The following is a 21,188-nucleotide window of genomic DNA, read 5'->3' on the forward strand; positions in this document are numbered from 1 at the left end:
AGGCTTTCTGCATCTAGTCCAGGGATACTGAATAAGTTCAACTAGACTACAACAGCATTATTTTTCTTATGTCAGCGATGACGTCTGTGGAAAGCCCAAAGGGCTGAAGAGAGTTATTTTAATTAATATTTTTTCTAGATGCTATTTTTTCTCAAGCTGGGAAAACCTAAAAATGGCTATAGCCCAACATAGCAACATTTTAAAGTTTCTTTGCAGTTATTTCAGTTTAGAACTTAATGCAACTGCTTTTGAATCCTTCATGCTGCACTTAGTGCAGATGGCACAGTAAAGACAGAAAACACTTTGTGGAGTCCGGTCTTAAATTTTGAATCTGGAAGCAGACAGCTTCAGAAACTCACGTACCCGCTGTAACATCTCATCATACGCTTATCACACAAACTAAGCAGAAGGGTGAAATTTACTGCCCCAACGTAGAGCCTTTCAGTCTCCTGACTTGGTGTTGCTGAGAGCAAGTCTGCTCTGCAAGACCAATCAACTTAACCAAACTTATTTTTTTAGCTTGATGCAGGCAAACCAGTTTGAGTACCTGGAAATCATATGACTTTCACAGACTTCAGCGAAGGCCTTACCTGGGCTTCTAAATTGGGGGAAGTGATATCTGGATCTGAAGCTTCAAGCTGACTGTCAAAACATACCTGTTCTCCATAAATACTGTTTTACTCCTCCAATTCTGAAGGGCCTTGCTAAAATGTTACTACCACTAAAGGGCTTCTTCCTGTCAAACTGTTTTTTTCAGCTCTCCTGTGTTCCCTATCAGAGGCAATAACAACAGGTTGTTACGTGCTATGCCTGCCCATGAAAATGACATTCTTTTCATTTTGTCTCAAAAAGGACTGGAGATCCTGTTGGATGATCTTCCTATACGTTATTTTTATGGACAGTGTGTCTCAAAAGACACCTCCTATAGACTCATGGGGGAGATCAAAAATGGTCACAGACCACCCCATCCCAAATTGTTGTAGTTAATGCTTAAGTGTTACTGTAATGGCTATGAGAAAAAACCTGAAGGGAGGAATAGCCTATCTGAATATTTTCATGGCTATCATTTAAGTGTACTCTTTTGAAACCATTGCATGTACTTGCAAGAAAACTCTCTTTCATCTTGGATTTTTGAAAAACATGTGAGGGGGTTATTCTAATGATCTTGTTAGCTCTTATGTGAAAGAGGGGCGTGGTAAGAAAATAATTGGAAAGACGTGGTTATCCAAAGCGACTAAGATTAGGCTGTACACTTAGTTTTCTTTTCTGAGTTTATCAGAAGTGAAAGAAAAACAAAAAGGAATCTCTTCACATACTGACTGAAATGGTATTTTACAAACAAGGTTTTTCCCATTTATATACCTTACAATACATTTCAAATATGAATCTATACTTTTTTGTAACTAATCAATGTGAATTCGTAGATTTCCTGCTGTAAAGAAGAAATTCATGGCAGAGTTAAAAGAGTTACGGCATAAAGAACAAAGCCCATATGTAGTTCAAAGCATTATCAGTCTTATAATGGGAATGAAATTCTTTCGCATTAAGATGTATCCTGTGGAGGACTTTGAAGCTTCTCTTCAGTTTATGCAGGTAAAATTCCTAAGTAAATAACCATGGTCTCCAGACCTTTTAGAATGGGCTCCCCTCCATCCTTCCTATAATACTCCAGGAGATTTTCCAGATGTCATTCCCACATAAATGTATGTGCAGCTACTTTCTGTTTTTTCTGAACCTTAGCGCTCCAGTCTCTGGAGTGTATCATTCCATACCAACTTTTCATCAGCCTTATAGTGATAAGGCACCCCTAGTGCCTATATCTCACCCTCCAACAAAAAGAGTTTTGCTTCTGTAGACCCCAGACCTTCCACCCTGCCATCCCACAGCTGTTCCTTGCCCTGTGTCCCTGTCTAGCTACATCTCCCTAGCTGCTCACTGCCTCCCAAGTTAATCTTCCACCCTTGACAAAGTTGCCAGAGAGGAGAGGAACTTCTGATGGAGAAAAGCACAGACGAAGAGACAAAGCACTGAGGCAAAAGCTGGATGGAATTTCCCTCGAATGTGTTGTCTCCTTCCACCACACCTTCACCCCGCTTCCTGTAGGGTGCATTCTGTACCCACCCAGTTTGAGAGCCACTAGTACAGAGCATAGTTTGACTACCATGAATGCTTTAAATTAATAGATTACATCATTATGTAAAAGGAAAGAAAATCTTTTATATTTAAACATTTTTAAAAGGCCACATTTCTTGTTGGTAATATACAACAGATTCCGTTCCATCAGCAGGTTTACTTAGGTTAACCTTTTGATTCCTGTTTTTTCTTGCAATCACCCTCATGGCTACATGGTTTATAGCCAGGCATCCAATAAAATACATGTTTTATGTAAACCTCCACATAAAGATCAGCTTATTGAGGGTGTCAATGGAGTAAAAAATCAATGTTAGATGCCCACGAGTAAGGATTTGACATTGGAATACAAATACACGTGTACAGACACACAGAGCCATTTCTCTAAGTCCTGAACAGGAATCACATTCTATTTCAATTTTTCAATGTGTTTTACACCATATTTAACAACACAGAAACATCTCATTTTTCTTCTTACCTTATGCTTCATTACATGAACGTATCTTAGTACGTGTCGGCTTAATGTAAGTTACCCAGAGCTGGCAAGATACCAAAGTAGTTTGTGTTCAGTGGACATGACTAGTATGAGTGAATGACTATGTGGCACAGCTTTGTGGCACAGCACTGCTGGGATCCAGTGTTCACTGGTATTGAAATCAGTGGTAAAGCTCCCGTATAGTAGACTCAAAATCTGGATGCAAATGATCTCTACCTTGCTCATGCCTACAGTATCTCAGCACCAAATTAATTCTTATGTATACTACAAGGCATCATAAGATGCACTGTGTGTGGGGGAAATCCAGTTTTGCTCAGTTTGGTGAAATACACTTACAGTTCGATTCTGTGGGCAGTTTGTCTGTTAATTTGAGTATCTACATGCAGTGCCTCAGCTACAAGCTCTGCTCTGGTAGAGAGAGACACTTTCAAAGGGTGAGCTAATCTCAGGAGCGAGCTGCAGAAAAGCCTGTCTTCCACCATGGAGCGCAGAAGCAGCCCAGGAAGGCTACTGTCTTTGCATAGGAGCCTCAGCTGTGTAGCAGAAATGGCCGGAGTGACTGAATCCCTGTGGTGTATAATCCTGATTGCAGCCACGAAAAATTATGCATGGTCTAAAGTGTAAACTGCTCTGCACACATGTGCAGGAAAAAAGGTCAGTGGGGAACATCCTTGTAATGTCAGTGGCTGTTTGGGCCTTGGACCTAGAGAGGAAGAAGTAACTGGAGCAACATGGTTTGTCATCCTCAGAGAAGTTGTACAGAAACACAAGAGTGGGTGGATGCTTATCTCCCCCCGTCACTTCCTGAGCAGCACAGCTGTGTGGATAGTAGCTTGCTGCATGTTTAGGACAAAAGTACATTTTAACTTTCTCAGTCCCCAGATGCAGGCTGGAAATTGTGGTGGTTTGCACCACAGGTCTCCTCCCTCACATAGCACAAGTCTGTATTGACCCTTAATCTGCAATGGATCCTAGCAGTGAAATTATCCAAAATATTTACAGTAACATTGTTCCTTGCCTTGAGTATCTTACCGGAGATGTATGTTCCTTTTCTGGCCTCCCAGAGCATTGTGTAAAGCAGTCCATGTGGGCTATTACTCCTGCTCCTGAAGGTATACACAGGGAAGGCATGAAGTCAGCCCCTGAGTCCAACTCCCTTTCCATCCCCAGAGCACCACCTGACACAACTGGAATCAGTGGAGAGTTTGTGGATTATCATGGTTAGAGTAACAGATCCTTGATCTTGACTTATGTCCTGCTTTGTGCTTGCTGCAAAATGCGGATTTAGAAGTTAATAGACAAATGTTTTCTGGGGGATTTGCAAGATAAAAATAGTCAGTGACACTTCATATGCATTCAGCATTTAGAGGTCTTTATTCCAGCTGATACACAATTTATGTTTCTTGTTTTGTTTTGTTTCAGGAATGTGCACATTATTTCCTTGAAGTTAAAGACAAAGATATCAAGCATGCACTGGCAGGACTGTTTGTTGAAATTCTTGTCCCCGTAGCTGCTGTGAGTTTATTTTTCAGGTTGTTTGCATAGTTTCTTTAAATTAGATAAAACAGCTTGTGAAATAGTGTTTTATTAACATGAAATTTTCTTTCAGGCTGTTAAAAATGAAGTGAATGTCCCCTGTCTGAGGAACTTTGTTGAAAGCCTGTATGATACAACACTTGAACTTTCCTCACGAAAGAAGCACTCATTGGTTAGTAGCCCTAAAAAGCAGAGGCTAAAACTCTTTGTCAGAAATATCTCTGAGCAAGACTCTTGGGAAATTCCTAGAATTGCTTGCAAAACTTTTTTCTGTATTAGGCTTTATAACCAATACATTTATCTTTGCAGGGAAGGTTATTGTGTTTGCAGAAAATAACTGTATTTATTTTATTCAGAATGTGATCAAAATCAGTCTGAATCAGATGTTTTCAGCTTCTGGGTCTGTGATTATTAAACGGTTAGGGTTTCTCATACTTGTTATGTGTAAACATTAGGAGGAGAGGAGAAAGAATAGAGTTCACTTCTTGTCAAGCGAGAACAAATGAGGCATGTGGGAACAACTCTTTCACGGAGCTTAAATAATACATTGTAGGAATAAAAATATGTATAACACATGCCCTTTTAAATCCGTAACTTGGCTACTATGCAGCTCCCTATTTCATTTTTTTCTTGTGAGATGAACAGTGGCACTGCAGTATATTTTTGGAAGCATGAGTTGATCTGAATTAAATGAAGATCTAAGTCAGTTTGACGCTGGCTGCCTTAAGCAGTCTGTCTCTCCAACTGGGTCAGTGCACGTCAGCACTGCAGCATTAGCTAATCCGTTTTGAAGTCTTGGACCTTTTAAGTAAAGAAACTTGTCGTTCATCCTCCCTCGTTCTATGGGAAAGTCAAAAAGAATTCCCATTTCCCAGCACTCTCAGCAAATGCTGGTCGCTAGCAGTAGTGAATCTGCTGGGAAGACTGCAGAATTGTGCTCGAGCTCTCTGCTGCCGTTACACCAGTCCCCATGCGGTCCCAGGGGAGAGTCAGAGCATCCCCTGAAGCACAGTCCTGATCCAGTTTGAATTAGTGTGAGACTCTGGATGGATTTCTGATTTCACTCCGCTTGTGTTTCTGTGGCTCTATTCCACTCTGCCGAGTTAATAAAACAATGTTGAAACTGTAGCAGGGTAAGAGCTTTGCTGTACGGTTTTTACACTAAATAGAACTTCCCCAAACTGGTGGCCGTACTTGCCAAAGTCAATACTACATGCTTGAGAAAGGATTGCACAGCTGGGGCTTTGCATTTGATTGCTTGTCTGCACATACCACACTGGAGGCTACATAGTTAAAAGTGGCAAAATAGAATAGATTCTTGTGAGGGTGTGATTAGAAATACAAACATTGCGAGGAGGAGGAGGAGGGGAAAGGCAAACAGTTGGCAGAAATAGCTGCAGTGCATATTTTCAGGCTTCCAGGAAGAAAGCACACTCTTTAGAGTCTGAAGAGGACCTTCCTTTCTAAGATCAGTGTTTTGTGAATTGGTGCACTCACTGTACAAGCAGGATGGGGGCATTCATCTTGCCTCGTTTTCTATCTAAAAGTGTCTCGTCTGAGCTAGTCGTTGAGGTTCTCTTGATAGTGAATGGAGAAAATCAGGAAACTCCAGGAAATGATTTGTATCTTCCCTCCTAGGGCTTTTGCTTAGGATGGGTTGTAACACTCTTGGGATGTTACTAAACTCTGTGATCCTGTCAAGTACTCAACTATTATAGTCATAATGTTAATATGCTAAGAAAGTCTTCCATAAGAAGACTTCAGTTATCCTCTCACATACGTATTTTAGACATGAAATTATAAAAATAAAAATTAATGTACATTTGCCATTTGCTCATGTTATACATTACAGGAACAGACGTTGGGGTTTATGGTGTGTTTATTCTTTGATCTGTGACTGAAGTTAGAATTTTAGGGTTAATTTTGAGAATCATTGGTCTTTAAGGTTATGTTACCTTATTATTGACTAACAACTTTAAAGTCCTGATTGGGTGTATTAACATGACAACTGAAACAGAACAGTCTTGCTGAAATAGCAAAGTCAGTTTCAACATTAATAGGTGCATTTTAGCTTTTTTTTTTAGTGTAACATTTACAAGATGAGTGTCAAGGTGTTGACAAAGAGACTAGGTTCCAGTATTTGAACTTCTATGTGCTGTCTTGCTTCTTTTTATTTTTCACTTCACAAGATGTTACTACCAGCAGATCCAGGCATTGCCCATATTTTAACACAATTCTTCAGGGTTCTCAGTAAATACTGTGACTGCAGATTTTGAGGAGTAATAGGCACCTGAGCATTCACAAGTTTCAACAATCTCTGTGGGTCCTGTTGTTAGTATAATAAAGTTTAGTTATTTCCATGCTATCATTTCTCAGTTAACTGACACAAATTAGCCCTGTGAGTCTGTAAAATTGTGGCCCATCTTTGGATTTACTATACTGCTATAAGTAGACCTTTGGTTGGTTTTAGTTCATCCATAAAACATACCTATAACAGCTTAAGAGAAAGGTTTCTTTTACATTGTACTAAATAAAGTGTTTACGTTGGCTAACATGTATTGCACAAAATGGAGGAGTTAGAGCTTTAGGTTTACAGTAGCTCTATTAAGTTACTTTTATGTTGTGTAGACACGCAAATAATACGGTATTGACATCCATTTCCTGTTTAGGCTTTGTACCCTTTGGTAACATGCCTGCTCTGTGTCAGTCAGAAGCAGTTCTTTTTAAACAGATGGCATATTTTCCTCAACAACTGCCTATCCAATCTCAAGGTTAGTATATTCTGGTTTTAATATTGTATTAAAACTTCAGTATGCACTATTGATCTGTTGCAAATCCATTTTAGGTAAATGTGCTGAATTATTGCTTTTTTCTGATTCCATAAATAATTTTATTCCTGACAGTACAAATTCTTTAGCTGTGCATATTTTTTCAATACAAAAAAGTATTCTTGTGCCTAGTTTGAATTTCTACTGTTCCTCTAACTCAAACCAAGCCTGAGTCAAACAGTTGTGAAACAGGCAAGATTGTTGATGAAAGTTATTAGCTCGAGTGACATACCAAAACTGACCCTATATTAACTTGCTTTTTTTCACAGAGACATTCTCAAACAAAGCACTTGTTATTACTTCATCAGAATGGAACTAGTTGCAGGACACTGATGCCATTGCCTGTTTCACTCTGTTAAGTTGCATTGAAAAAACCTGAACTATTTTAAGCTGTTTCCTCCACGTATCCATTATTATTCCTTTACCATTTGTTAGATCTTAGAAGTTTAAGACTAGCTGTCCACTGCAATCTGCTGCGGTTTCTGGTCAGCACATACTGTTCAATACACATGTTAGTTATCATTACTACTCCTCCATGTTTCTTTTACTTGTGCAATAACTCATGTCCCATTCCACACTTAAAGTGGATCCATATAAAAGGATGGTGCTGTGCCTACCTGAAAAAGCCAATATAAGAAGCACAGTGAAGTGGTTAGCTCAAATAAAGGGCCCCCAGACTGCTGCTTGATGTACCAGTGGTTGGCAGGCTTCTGCAAACAGCACAGGTAGAACATGCAGCCACTTTCTCAGCTCAGAAGCAAACTGTGGAGGGAATCTGTTCTCCAAAAGTTGAATTCCCAAGCTTGTCAACGAGGTGTATATTACATCCTTTATTGCTGTTGCTTTCTTGCTGGAGCTTTCTTGCTGTACTTTGTCTTTGTCTTAATGAAACAGTTTGTATTGACTGTCTTCATATGGATCCTACTGTTAGAATGTATTGGGTTTGCGTGGCAGTGCTTAAGCACTGCCACGCAAACCCAATACATTCCACCCCTTGCCTCTGTGAATCACATATTTACAAATGATCATTAAAATCTACATTCGTAATACAATCTTCACAAACTTCACTCACATCAACAAAAACGAATTACCCACAGCAAAATCAAAATAATATCATCACAACACCAAACAAAAGTGGACAATTTACACACAATCCACCCCTCGTCCTTCCACCACAATTACAACAAAAATTCCCCATGATCATTCTGCACTCCAACATTGTTCAGTCCGTATTTTGCCCATTACCTCTCCCAATTACTATCCTTATCTCGAATTCCTCAAGCCCCACGTTGGGCCCCAAAAAGGACTGTCGTGGTTTAAGCCCAGCCGGACTAATCACCACACAGCTGCTCACTCACTCCCCCTCCTCAGCTGAACAGGAGAGAGAAAATATGAGGAAAAGACTCATAGGTCGAGATAAGGACATAGGGAGATCACTCACCAATTACCATCATGGGCAAAATAGACTTGACTTGGGGAAATTAGTTTAATTTATTACCAATCAAAATCAGAGTAGGATAATGAGAAGTAAAACCAAATCTTAAAAAACAACACCTTCCCCCCACCCCTCCCTTCTTCCCGGGCTCAACTTCACTCCCGATTTTTCTACCTCTTCCCCCCGAGCGGCGCAGGGGGATGGGGAATGGGGGTTGTGGTCAGTTCATCACACGTTGTTTCTGCCGCTCCTTCCTCCTCACACTCTTCCCCTGCTCCAGTGTGGGGTCCCTCCCATGGAAGACAGTTCTCCATGAACTTCTCCAACATGGGTCCTTCCCACGGGCTGCAGTTCTTCACGAACTGCTCCAGCATGGGTCCTTTCCATGGGGTGCAGTCCTTCAGGAACAGACTGCTCCAGCGTGGGTCCCCCGCGGGATCGCAAGTCCTGCCAGCAAACCTGCTCCAGCGTGGGCTCCTTTCTCCACGGGTACACAGGTCCTACCAGGAGCCTGCTCCAGCATGGGCTTCCCACAGGATCACAGCATCCACCTGCTCCAGCGTGGGGTCTTCCATGGGCTGCAGGTGGATATCTGCTCCACCGTGGACCTCCATGGACTGCAGTGGGACAGCCTGCCTCACCATGGTCTTCACCAGGGGCTGCAGGGGAATCTCTGCTCTGGCACCTGGAGCACCTCCTGCCCCTCCTTCTTCGCTGACCTTGGTGTCTGCAGAGTTGTTTCTCTCACATATTCTCACTCCTCTCTTCTCCGGCTGCCGCTTCCTGTTTTTTCCCCCCTTCTTAAATATGTTATCACAGAGGCGCTACCACTGTTGCTGATTAGCTCGGCCTTAGTCAGTGGCAGATCCATCTTGGAGCTGGCTGGCATTGGCTCTATCAGACATAGGGGAAGTTTCTAGCAGCTTCTCACAGAAGCCACCCCTGTAACCATCCTTTGCTACCAAAGCGCTGCCACGCAAACCCAATACATAGAATGGCTCACCAAAATGTTCATAGTCTGTCTGAAGATTTCTTTCTGCCTGTACCTGTATTACTTACTTTAGCTAAAGGTGTGTTACAACCTTATTTGCAAAGAGATTCAGAAAACAAACATGTTGTTTTTGCAACTAATTTTATGGATTTTTATGAGGTTATACAAGCTTTAGAAAAGGCAGCTACAGCTGTAAGAACTCTGAGGAGCCAGCTGGGAATATAGATTTTTCTGAAAATTAGGGAGACCCTAATAAATTATTTGAAACTGTTAGAGAAAATGTAAGTAAAGTTGCTCATACCTTACCAATTGAACATCAAACTGGAATTCACCTTGGCACCTATAATTCCTTGATGTATACTTCGATTCATAGGGCTCATAGATTAACATGGTGGCACATTCAATCTTCAGTTTGGGGAGAAGGTAAGGTAGCTGAATACGTGGCTAAATTAAGAACGTTGTTGGCCACTCCTTCTCAGTACAGAGGAAGATATGCCCCAACAATTGAAGCAATCACTTCATTAGAGCAGCACCTCAAAGCCCAAACCAAACTTACGCAGCTGGAAGAAGAGTTAGATCAACAAGAAGGAGAAATCCTTCTGTTAGAAGGAGAGTTGTGCACACCTGGACAGTATATGGGACTCCACTGTCTTGTGTGGGCTCCAATGAACCACATAATGGATCAGGTTTCTCAAGAGCCTCCACACCCCTTCTCAAAACCATTAAGGTCAAGCATACACTGGGAAGGCTAAAAGGTTCATATTCTAATCATATTTCTGATTTTAATATAAACTGGCAAATCTCTGATCTTATGGAAACAAACTTTTCTCTTGATTTAGTAAAGGAGACTCCTGCCAAGATATGGAAGATATGGATATTTGACCCCAGCCAAATTCTGGCCAAAGGGCATTTCATACTATCCTGTTGAAAGCAGTGTAAAAGTTAATAAGTATCCTGGTTTTGAAACGGAACATTTATCGTTAACTAAACTTTATTTACAAAAAACTATTCAAGGCAGGAATTCTATATAGGAGAGAGTTAAAACACTGTGTTTCATTTAGAGGCAAAGTTTTTCAGTGGGCGCAACAGTTCCTTGTCTCCAGACTACATGGGACAAGGAGAAAGCTCCAGTACAATTTGAGTTGAGGGTGCAGAACTTTGTACTTTATAAAGAATGGGTCAAACAATGCCTATCTCAGGAGTGAATCCATGGGTACCAACACAATATCCCTTTGGCCTGAATGGGCCAGACCTAACGCCATATTATTGGAAAACAGAAATGGAGGAATTAAGGAAAATGGGTCTCACTCCTGGCAGTCCAGTTGCTCCTCCGCCAATCACAGAAGAAGAGGCAGAGGCATTGAAAAAGAAATTTCTAGAAGAGCAACAACAACGGATAAAAGCCAGCAGCACTTATCAATCAAGAAGCAGAGCAGATCCTGGCAGAGCTCTGTCGCTGACTACTCCCGTGTTCAAAAGGCCCACATCGACTTCAACAAATTCTTCGGCACCAACAGTGAGTTGGGCACTGCCAGCAGGGCTAAAGGAACCACATCCAGTGCCGGTACCTCCTGTTGGGAAAGAGAAGGTGTCAGATATATCAGGCCAAATACTCTTTGTCCTAATAGGATTACTGGCTGGGTTTTTCTTCTTGACAAAAATCCTCAAAATACAAAAGAGGCTCAATCGGTGGTGGACTTCTCTCAGTTTTCCAAAGGGAGACACGCTATGTGCTTTCCAAAGTACTGGGCACCCAGCCACCATGCACTTGCACAGATCTTGCCCATGGACATGCCCATGATTTCCCTGGATGTTTCTCAGACTTTTTATCATCTTTCTCTCAATTCTGCTTCCGCTATGCAGCTGGCTGTTTTTGACGGAAAACTGGTCTACTATTTTTGGAAAGGTCCAATGATACTGGTCTCAGCCCTTTTCTCCTCCATCTCTTCTCAACTGCCCTCGCAGCTGAACTCTCTTGTCTCTGGAATATTTGGACTTTTGCTTATAGGGGTGACTTCCTCCTCTGCCACACAAGCTCTTGTTGCCTCAGTTAGCCACAGTGTCTACTGTTTTCTTGTAAGCTTTGGGGTAAGAATAAACTTTGATAAACGTACTCCATCTCCTGTTGAAGAAATCAGATTCTTAGGACTGAAATTTGCAAGGTCTGACATGATGATACCTGATGAAAAATGGATTGAAAGCAAAGAGGTTATTAAACAAAATTATTGTAGCAAATGTTATTATTTTAAAATCCTGTGAAGATTAATAGGCCACATAAACTTTGTCATTCCTTTTATTACTTATTCTAATCATGTGCTACAACCATTGTATACTGCTATAATAAACAAAAAGGATTTTAAATTTTCTGTTCCATATAAAGCTTTATTGTATAAAATGTGTTGCCAAGGAGTTAAATAGAAATTGCAACCCAAGGACAGTGTTCCTATTCCTAGGCTTGTGACAGATGCCACAATGGAAGTTGGTGCCGTATCCCATGTCATCAGCGGTTTGTCTTCCTTCCATTTTGCAGGACCTAGACCAATACACATTCAAAAATTATTGATGGCATTGGTTGCAGTTTCTTTGATCAAACAGTGGTCTTTGATCTGTGACTCAACTTTTGCCTGCAGACAAAAATTCAGCTCTTCGCTGTGGAGATTTGCACTGTTGGGCCAGGCAAATCTTATCTCGGGTCAAAGTCTACTCGACTCCTTCAAAGTTTAACCCAGCGGATGGCCCAACACACGGGAGACCATCTGATTGGACCACACATACTTGCACCCTACTCAGAAAGCCCTTGAAACTGCCACAGAACCAGAGAACTGTGTATGACCAAAGAGACCGAAAGACAATCTTGTACTAATTCAAGAGTTTTGAAAAATAAACAGCAATCCAGACAGATAATCCAATTCAGTCCAGCTGATCCCAGATTCCATGTTAATTAGGCCAGCCTAAGCATCCACAGATTTTTGTCCTTTCACTTTTGAATATGTACAGTACATTTATTTATCTGCTGTGTTCTTCATATCAGGTCTCCACCATAGGGCAACAGCTTTTGAATTGACAGAATCAACTGAAGATGAGGTTTTCTTTTCAGAGTCAAACTGAGGCGATTTTGAAACAGAGATTTTAAATTGTAACGTATCTAATTTAACTAACTTGATACTTGGGTTTTTCGACAACTTAAGTAATACCAGTGGAGGCAGGTCAGATGCATAAGTGTCCTGCAGCTACGGGGGTGGGGTACTGGGCAGCTGTGAGAGCTGTATCTTTTTATAGTGTCATTATGAAAACTCTGATCCTTGACATCCATTAAGTGCAGAAATTCCTTTCTAATTTGTGCCTGAAGTTTATTCTTACATTATAAATTCCTCTAGAACAAGGACCCAAAAATGGCTCGAGTTGCACTGGAATCTCTATACAGACTACTGTGGGTTTACATGATCAGAATTAAATGTGAAAGCAACACAGCTACGCAAAGGTAAGATGCTGTACTTGTAATGATAATCAGGCCTTGTAGAGTGAATGTTGCCAGTGGAGAGGTTTTATAGTTCTCCTGAACTCCTTTGAATTGAACCTATTCCTGTTGTGAAATAAAACACTCAACTGTACACAACAAAATATTCCCTTTTGTGGCACCATCAATTATTCTTCGACCTATTAAAATTACTTTATGAAGTGTTTCTTCTTTTGGAAGAACTAAAAATCACTCTTTGCCTGGTTAACGTTAGAAATGTTTTTGTAGTGGCATGTCATTGACTGGTTTATTGTTACTTGTAATGTAGTATTGCAATAAAACAATTACATTGAATTTGTAGCAAAGGATCAGAACAACATACCCCATTACATTTTCATTTCAAAGGAAATACATTCTAGTCTTTCTAAATGGAGTAGGATTTCCAACTTACGGTGAAGGTCTGCAAGGTCCAAAAATGTCTAATGCTTTTTTTCCTTCTTTTACAGTCGACTTATTACTATTGTCACAACACTTTTCCCAAAAGGGTCCCGTGGTGTTGTGCCAAGAGATATGCCTCTAAACATCTTTGTGAAGATAATACAGTTTATTGCACAGGTATGGCAGAACCATGCATATGTCTTTCCAATGAATGAATAACTTGTTTTCCCAATAACAAATGTACAAATAAGTAGAATTCTATTGTCTGAATTTTTTGCAACCCCATTGTCAGTATCTTTCATCTAGGCAATGATAAAATTATAGATTGAGCTGGGGCAGACTTCTTTGGCATGACAGGTTTTGATTAACTTCATTCCACTGAAAATAAATAAAAATGTCTTCACTTCAACTCATACGTATTTTTTGTCAGTTTTTGAAATTGCCAGCAAGCCAAAAAATGCATTTGTTGACAGGCTTTGAGTGTCAATAAAGTTCAAAATAATAAGCCATATTTTGTCCTGATAGTGAATCATTCCTGCTACATTGGACAATGAGTTGCACTGCTTTTAAAGCAATAAGTCAGAGGAAAACCAAGTTTAGCATGTAGTTGGCACATTTAGTTTTCATCAGTTCAAATGGGAATTGCTAAAATAAACTAACCTTCAGTGCTGGAAGTTTAATCTCTTTTATTACTTAAATTCAGAAAACATTCCCATTGAGCAAATCACTTAAGCACATACTTAAAATCTCTGAATAGGAATGAATTAAACAGATGCTTAAAATCTTCCCTGAACTGTGCCATCTGTGAACAAGCTCCTTTTATATAGAACACTATGTTAGTACCATAATTACCACAGTTTAAATGAAATAATTAACAGCTTTATTTCTAAAATGGATCATTTTCTATTTAAATGCTATAAATTTTTGAATTTGTCAACATACAGCAGTGTTAGAGCTTAGATCTCATACTATGTTCTGCATACTTCTGAAAATCTGTTTTTCCATACATTTAAATAAATCCTGATTAAACTGGTTTTCAAAATTCTGTTGCCTTAAAGAAAATAAGTAGCAGAAGTGAGCAGCTTAATGATTTGCAATATTTTTACTATTTTAGGAACGTTTAGATTTTGCAATGAAAGAAATTATCTTTGACTTCCTTTGTGTTGGAAAACCAGCAAAAGCTTTCAGTCTCAACCCTGAGGTATGATGTGCATCTGCATTTTTTTGAGTTAGCATATATTGTGTTGTGCTGCATTTACTTTCTGGTTACATTCTAAGCATGCTTTCACCTTTGTCCAGTTTTCAGGAAAAATCTTAAATTTTATTTACTATGAGGGTGGTGAGACATTGGAACAGGTTGCCCAGAGAAATTGTGGATGCCCCATCCCTGGAAGTGTTCAAGGCCAGGTTGGATGGGGCTTTGAGCAACCTGGTCAAGTGGAAGGTGTCCCTGCTTATGGCAGGGCAATTGGAATTAGATGATCTTTAAATGTCCCTTCCAACCCAAACCGTTCTATGACTCTATGATTCTATGAAATGTAACATTATTTATGCCTATCTCATGTTTCTGCTGTGAAGATTATAAAATGTGATGTAGTGCTCATGTTTGAAACAAAAAGAAAAAGTTAAATAAAACTATTCATCACAGTATCTCCTTATCACTCTGCTGTTGTTATAGGCAATGCCTTAAACTATTTTAATATAAAAATAATTTTTCTGTAACAATTTCAATGTTTTTCAAAACAGTTTTACTGAAAAAGAGTACATGATGCAAGAAGAACTGAAGACGACAAAAAAGAAAAAACTCTAATAAAGTTTTACGACTCTGACTGGTAAAGCTCCACTAGTTTTAGTGTCATGAGTCAGCTTCTTAGTGCTTTACCTATCAGAAATTTGAAAAACTTAAAAAAAAAAAAAACAACCTAGTAAAATACTGAAAAGTTTGCTTGAAAATTATGTATTTCCTTATAATTTTGAAAACATTTTCATCTGAAAATTAAGAATAAACACATGAAAAATAAAAAGCATTTGTGATCACCTCTCAGCTATTAAAATAGAATGAGTTACCTTACAAAAATTATATTTAATATAAAAAAGTATTTGGAAAAATAGATTAAACTTTTTACTGTCAAAAGCAGCAGAAGTGAAAGGCAAGCTTTACTTTGAGCACAGCTTTCATCTTTCTTCAGCAGAGTAAAGAAAAATGAAACAGAATTCTTGAGCAGGCAGTCCCCACCACATTCTGGGTCAGAGTCACCTACAGTGTTGACTGAGGAAGGTCCTGCAAAGGGTGTTGGGTATTAGCATTGCATGAAGCCAAGCTTATAGGAAATGGACATAGTCCTTAGCTTCTTGATGAATCAATATCTGAAATTTTACTGTTTCTCAACAACAATGTAAGTCCAAAAACAATGAAATAATAGGGCTACTTTTTAATGTACATAGACTTTAGTGTTCTAAAAAAATACCCGTAATCTATGTAAATGTACCTCTGGGAGTCTTTAAGTAGGACAGCCTCTGATTTTTTGGAATACTTTCCTGGGAAATTGAAACATTCTGGTCCTTCAGTCGTTGCAATGCAAAGCCTGCAAGTTTTCCTCTGGTGAATTCCCTGAAGACATTCATGTCACTTAGCCTCACCTTCCTGGTGTTTTCACATTGCAGTTTCATTGCTGAGCACCATTCCAGACTTTTCACAAAGTATAGTCAACACTGGGGCCTTTTGAGACAGTTACTGATCTTTGTTCGTAATGACCACATAGGACATTTGTGTTTTACTGAAGGTCCAGTTAAGATGTATTACTAAACTCAAGGTCAAATCCACATGTTTTGTCCTGAAGATAAAGAGATAATGTACTAATGAAAATACTTAGAAATAAAGTTTTGAGAGGGGAGAGCACTGCTCATAGTGCAGATATGAATTCACAATTTATTTCCTGGACATTTTTTGTAAAATGTATCAGACTAGTCAATGTAGCAGAGATACAGAAAAAATGCTGGCAAGTACATACTCAACATTTCAAAGTGTTTGAATAATGTGAGTAGAACATGATTATTTGATTATGATACTCATTCATCTTCTGAACTTTACAGAGAATGAATATTGGTCTGAGAGCTTTCTTGGTAATTGCTGATAGCTTGCAGCAAAAAGATGGTGAACCTCCAATGCCAGTGACCGGAGCTGTCCTTCCCTCTGGAAACACTCTCAGAGTGAAGAAAACATATTTGAGCAAAACTCTTACGGAGGAGGAAGCTAAAATGATAGGTCAGTAAGGGAACGGACAATATAGAACCTTGGATGAGAATGAATGTGAGAAGGTCTTCAGTACCTGAGCAGAATAATTTACTATTGTTAAGTATTTAATTGATTTCTTTATTGTAAATGTTTACTTTATTGTGCATTTTAATGAAATATATGGTTTAGTTTGACAAATACTGTTTTTTTTAATTACTTTCAGGAAATGTCCTCAGTGGTGCCACACAAATGGTAGCAACCCTGTGTTCTTGGGGGGTGTTAAGTACGCAGATAGTTAAGAATTAGCTTCTTTCAGTGCTGAATAGCTGTGTTTATTCATGGATATTAATCTTACTAGAAAAAATGCCTGTGCTCAGAAAATGTGCCAGCTTTGAAAACCAGCAGATTCCTTTGATATCCTCATTTTAATTGCAGTATCTCACACCAAGTGAAACTTTCAAAATTGCAGAAACTTTTAAATGTAAAATAAAGCTGAACTGAAGTGCCTAAGTTAAAAGCACTGTTACCTTGGGCTTCCTTTGTAGTCAACGTAGACAAAGAATCCTGTGCTGTAGGAAAAGAGCTTCTCCATCATGCCCTGAAGGTGCCTGTTTTTGCTGGCAAAAAAGAAAATTTGGCTATTCACCTTAGCACTTCATTAAGTCTGCAAAGTTACGTGAATGAAACAAAGTCCGCATATTTCTAGACCAGTGACAAAGACCTGTGTTGTACGGTTGCTAGATCATTGTAATAATATCAAGAAAATAAGCAATGTAAGACCCACTGCTGTTGAAATGTACAACAGACTTAGTACTTAGTGCTGTCATTAATTCAGTTCATTTTGGTTGCTTCTCATATATTTGATAATAAATGTTTGCACTATTGAATTCTTATATTTTATTAGGAATTTCTTCACTATTTTATGATACAATATTCTAGTTTCCATGTATAACGTGAAAGATTAAGCTAGGTACTTCCTATATTTTGTTTTGCCTTCTACTCTGCCATTGAACTTTTGACCACATCACATCTGAAAATTGATGTCATTTTTAAATTCTAAGCTTACATTGTCCTCATCAAATAGGAAAAGAATTGACTAGAGAATGGATGATTAAAAATATATTGTTCAGTGTTAATACGTAAAATTTCATTAAGAAAATTAAAATTTCAGCTTTTGATTAATATAGAAAAGAGTTAATTCAAGTTTTATTTTTAAAGTATATGATGTCCATCAGCTGCTGTAAAGCTGTATGTCTAATATTGTTTTTCACATAAAATGTCATGCCATTAATTTCCATACCAAGTAAGTTTTAGGGAAGCTCATTAATATATTGTACAACTTGGCAAACTATGTGGCGTTATTTGACTATGTAGGGACATATTTTGACTGGGTGTTTTTTAATTTTTCTCCAGGAAAAATAGGTGTGTATATATATCATTTAGGCTATTTTTACACATGATAGCATTCTTTTTGGAGAGGGCAACATATTCCGTCTCAGAATCAGGATATCATTACTAGTGGAATATGCTGTCTCATGAGGAAAATGTTTTTCTTAATTCATGCAGCACAGCATGAGTAAGCAACTTTCTTTTTCGAAATATATGTATCTATAAATATCCCAAATTATACAAAAATTACTATTATTGCAGGTATGTCATTATATTATTCTCAAGTAAGAAAAGCCGTGGACAACATACTCAGACATCTTGACAAGGAAGTGGGGCGGTGTATGATGCTAACCAACATACAGATGCTTAACAAAGAACCTGAAGACATGATTACGTAAGTGCTAACGAACAGTAAATCCCATAAAATATTGAGATGTAATTTCAGAACTTTTTCTCTATTTCTGTCTATCATGTGTCATCAGAGAAACAGCAAGAAACAGGAACATTTAGCTTAAATAGTATATACTTTGAAAAACTGTTTATGACAAGTTGATTGTACTTCTTTGCATGTTGCAGTGTGTGGAATTGAACGGGTGCTCTTGATGTAGCAAAAATCACGTGTGAATCATATGAATGTTTAGATGGTAGGAACTGAAAGCCCAGAGTGGAAAACCTGTCAGCCGATGCTCAGAACACTGTTTCAGGGTATATTTGCATCACTGAACTTCAAAATGAATGCAACAAATTCTGTAAATCCCTATTAATAATAATCTTTCAAAATTCCCATTACTATTCATGCCTGTAATCAAAATCAAATCTTAATTAAAGACCCAAGTGATTTTGTGATGAAAGTCTTGGATTTAAGCAGTACCCCACTGGAATGGAATCAAACCAGAATGTCTCAAGCAGTGTTGAACAGGAGCATTTTACACTCTCATCCAAAATTATTAACGAGGGAAGTTTCCTGGAGAGAGTTCTAGTGAGATAGACATCTAGTAGACTTCAGAGACGCAGAGACATCATTTGACACATGCAAAGCATGGATTGTAGAGATCCCAACTAAGGAAACCTTGCATATCTTTCCTGTTAGAGGGGTGAACATGGTAGATGTTATGCTAGAAGAGAAACAACCCCTGGTAAAAAGTTTGAGGTGTAATGAAAAGGACATTGGTCTCTTCGAGATTGTTTTTTTCATATACTGTCCAGAAAAAAAAGAGAACTTGCTAAAAATACCTTAAGTGGTAGATAGACTGCAATGGCTGGACAAATTCAACTAACTTTTACAGCTGATACAATCTTTATGTTTTAATGTCATTCTTCTGCCCTTGTTGCTGTGACTGTGTAGATGAGATTGTAAGCTCTTTGTGTCTTTATCATTGTCTTTATGTATATTAAATGCCAATATTACTATCTGATAATATTTCATATTTTTCTTACAGTACTACCCAGTATACTGCTCAGTACTCACAGTTAGTTTTCATAACCATTTTGGGTATCCACGCTTTTGCGAGAGGGAAAGTGAGTTTTGAAACTCACATTTTATTCCCAAAAGATAATTGCATAGTAAAACCTTGAGCACTTAGATAAAAAGTGTACTTAACCTTAGCTGTGAATGTCCTTTCTATGGTTTCTCAGCATCACCAAAGTGTTGTTTATTTTTAGAGGCAGTAAGCAAATAGACTTACAAGGGTTTTAGACTTCAGGAAGTCTTATGGTTTGGTAGTAACTTTCATCAGAGACATAATTTTAAGGTTGGAAGGTCTATATGTATAAGTTGCTGTATTTTTGTGTTGTACTTTATATCCAGATGAGCTGTAACTTTATATATACACTTGAAAGGAAAAACACATTAGAACACATTTTTACCTGTTCTTCCAAGGAAAAAAATAATCTGGGATGCTTAGTTATCAGTCGATCTAAAATCATGTGAACTCATGAAAAACATCATTAGCTGTTACTATCAGCATTTAAAATGGCCCTTGAAAAAACTGCATTGTGCATGTTAACTGGAAAAGCCAATATATTGTGTTTATGTAATTGCTTATCGTTTTATTCACAGAACTTCATGCCTCACTAGAGTTACATATTTATTTTGAGGTTTTTATGGGGTTTAATACATAGATACAGCTCTACATTTATCTATATTTTGAAGTTCTGGCTTTTGTCATATTTACATATAGTTAATGTTATTGTATAAACTGAATATCATAATGATATTTTTAATAACAAATAAAGTAAAAATCAGAGGTAAGTAGCTAGGCAATGAATAGCTATAACATTTTAAAGTATACAGATTCTGGAATTTTCTTTGGCAGTGTTAGACATGCTTCTGTATTTAATGACTGATCCTTTAAGCATTTATTGTTGAAGTAGTAAATGCCACTCTGAAGAATCTTACTAAAATCCTGAGTAAGGAGCATCCATTGCATCCTCCACTGGGATATGAATTTCAATACCGGTAATAATTTCCAACATCTAGTCAGAATAAGGCATCCATTTTTCTGACATACAAACCTGTTCTTGCAAGTACTTCAAAGACTTTTGCTGACAATACCTAACTAAAATCTGCTGCTGCTGGTATGGAAACACAAGCTTCCAGGTGAGGACAGCTGTCAGTGTGTTCATCCAGAGCTCGTCCTGTTGAATCTTGAGTCATCCAGAGATGACTGCAGAGCCCTGTGAGGCCCCCCTTGCCAGACACTTTGCATGCTGTGCCTGGTAGCTCAGATAAGTTGGGAACTTGAGCTTTGGATCTTCTCCTGCTAGTCTTATGAGCAGCTGATAAGCCACAGAACACCCACAGATTTTATATCTATAAATAATTAATCATTTACCTTCATAAAAGTTTCCTCTCAGACTATTATTTTACATTCCTCCATTTTAAATGCACAAACTGTTTAGCCTCACTGGGGACTGATAATAAGGAAACTCTGCAAAGTTTACTTTCCATTTCAAGTCAGCAAGGAAGACTCATTGGTTTGCCTGCAGATAAAATTACCAACAGCACTTTACTGTTTACAACTATAAAAATATTGCACTCGTTATTAATGCAACTAGTATTTGCATTAGCAATAATTGTTCAAAGGTTATAACCAAGTTCTCAGATGAAATGTTGTATTTTACTCTTTTCAAGTCAATTTCTGACACCTTCTTTTAAGTTCTATTTGTTAGGATACAGGATACGGGTACAATGAGATAGAGATAATTCACTGTGAAAATAGTTTCCCCTCATTGTACAATTTAAGTCATTAGA

General features: G+C 38.4%; 1 protein-coding gene across 2 annotated transcripts in view; it reads left to right on the top strand.

Moving 5' to 3' along the window:
• Window positions 1-21,188, top strand: part of FRY (FRY microtubule binding protein) — a 178,190-nt gene that overhangs the window by 61,249 nt on the left and 95,753 nt on the right. For both annotated transcript variants that reach the window (XM_059823308.1, XM_059823300.1), the window contains exons 8-16: window positions 1,425-1,593; window positions 4,049-4,141; window positions 4,236-4,334; window positions 6,832-6,933; window positions 12,794-12,897; window positions 13,380-13,488; window positions 14,426-14,512; window positions 16,405-16,576; window positions 18,197-18,329. In XM_059823308.1, the coding sequence (XP_059679291.1) occupies window positions 1,425-1,593; window positions 4,049-4,141; window positions 4,236-4,334; window positions 6,832-6,933; window positions 12,794-12,897; window positions 13,380-13,488; window positions 14,426-14,512; window positions 16,405-16,576; window positions 18,197-18,329 (1,068 nt within the window). The remainder of the gene's footprint in view (window positions 1-1,424; window positions 1,594-4,048; window positions 4,142-4,235; window positions 4,335-6,831; window positions 6,934-12,793; window positions 12,898-13,379; window positions 13,489-14,425; window positions 14,513-16,404; window positions 16,577-18,196; window positions 18,330-21,188) is intronic.

This window comes from Gavia stellata, chromosome 1, assembly GCF_030936135.1.
Source record: "Gavia stellata isolate bGavSte3 chromosome 1, bGavSte3.hap2, whole genome shotgun sequence".
NCBI lineage: Eukaryota > Metazoa > Chordata > Aves > Gaviiformes > Gaviidae > Gavia > Gavia stellata.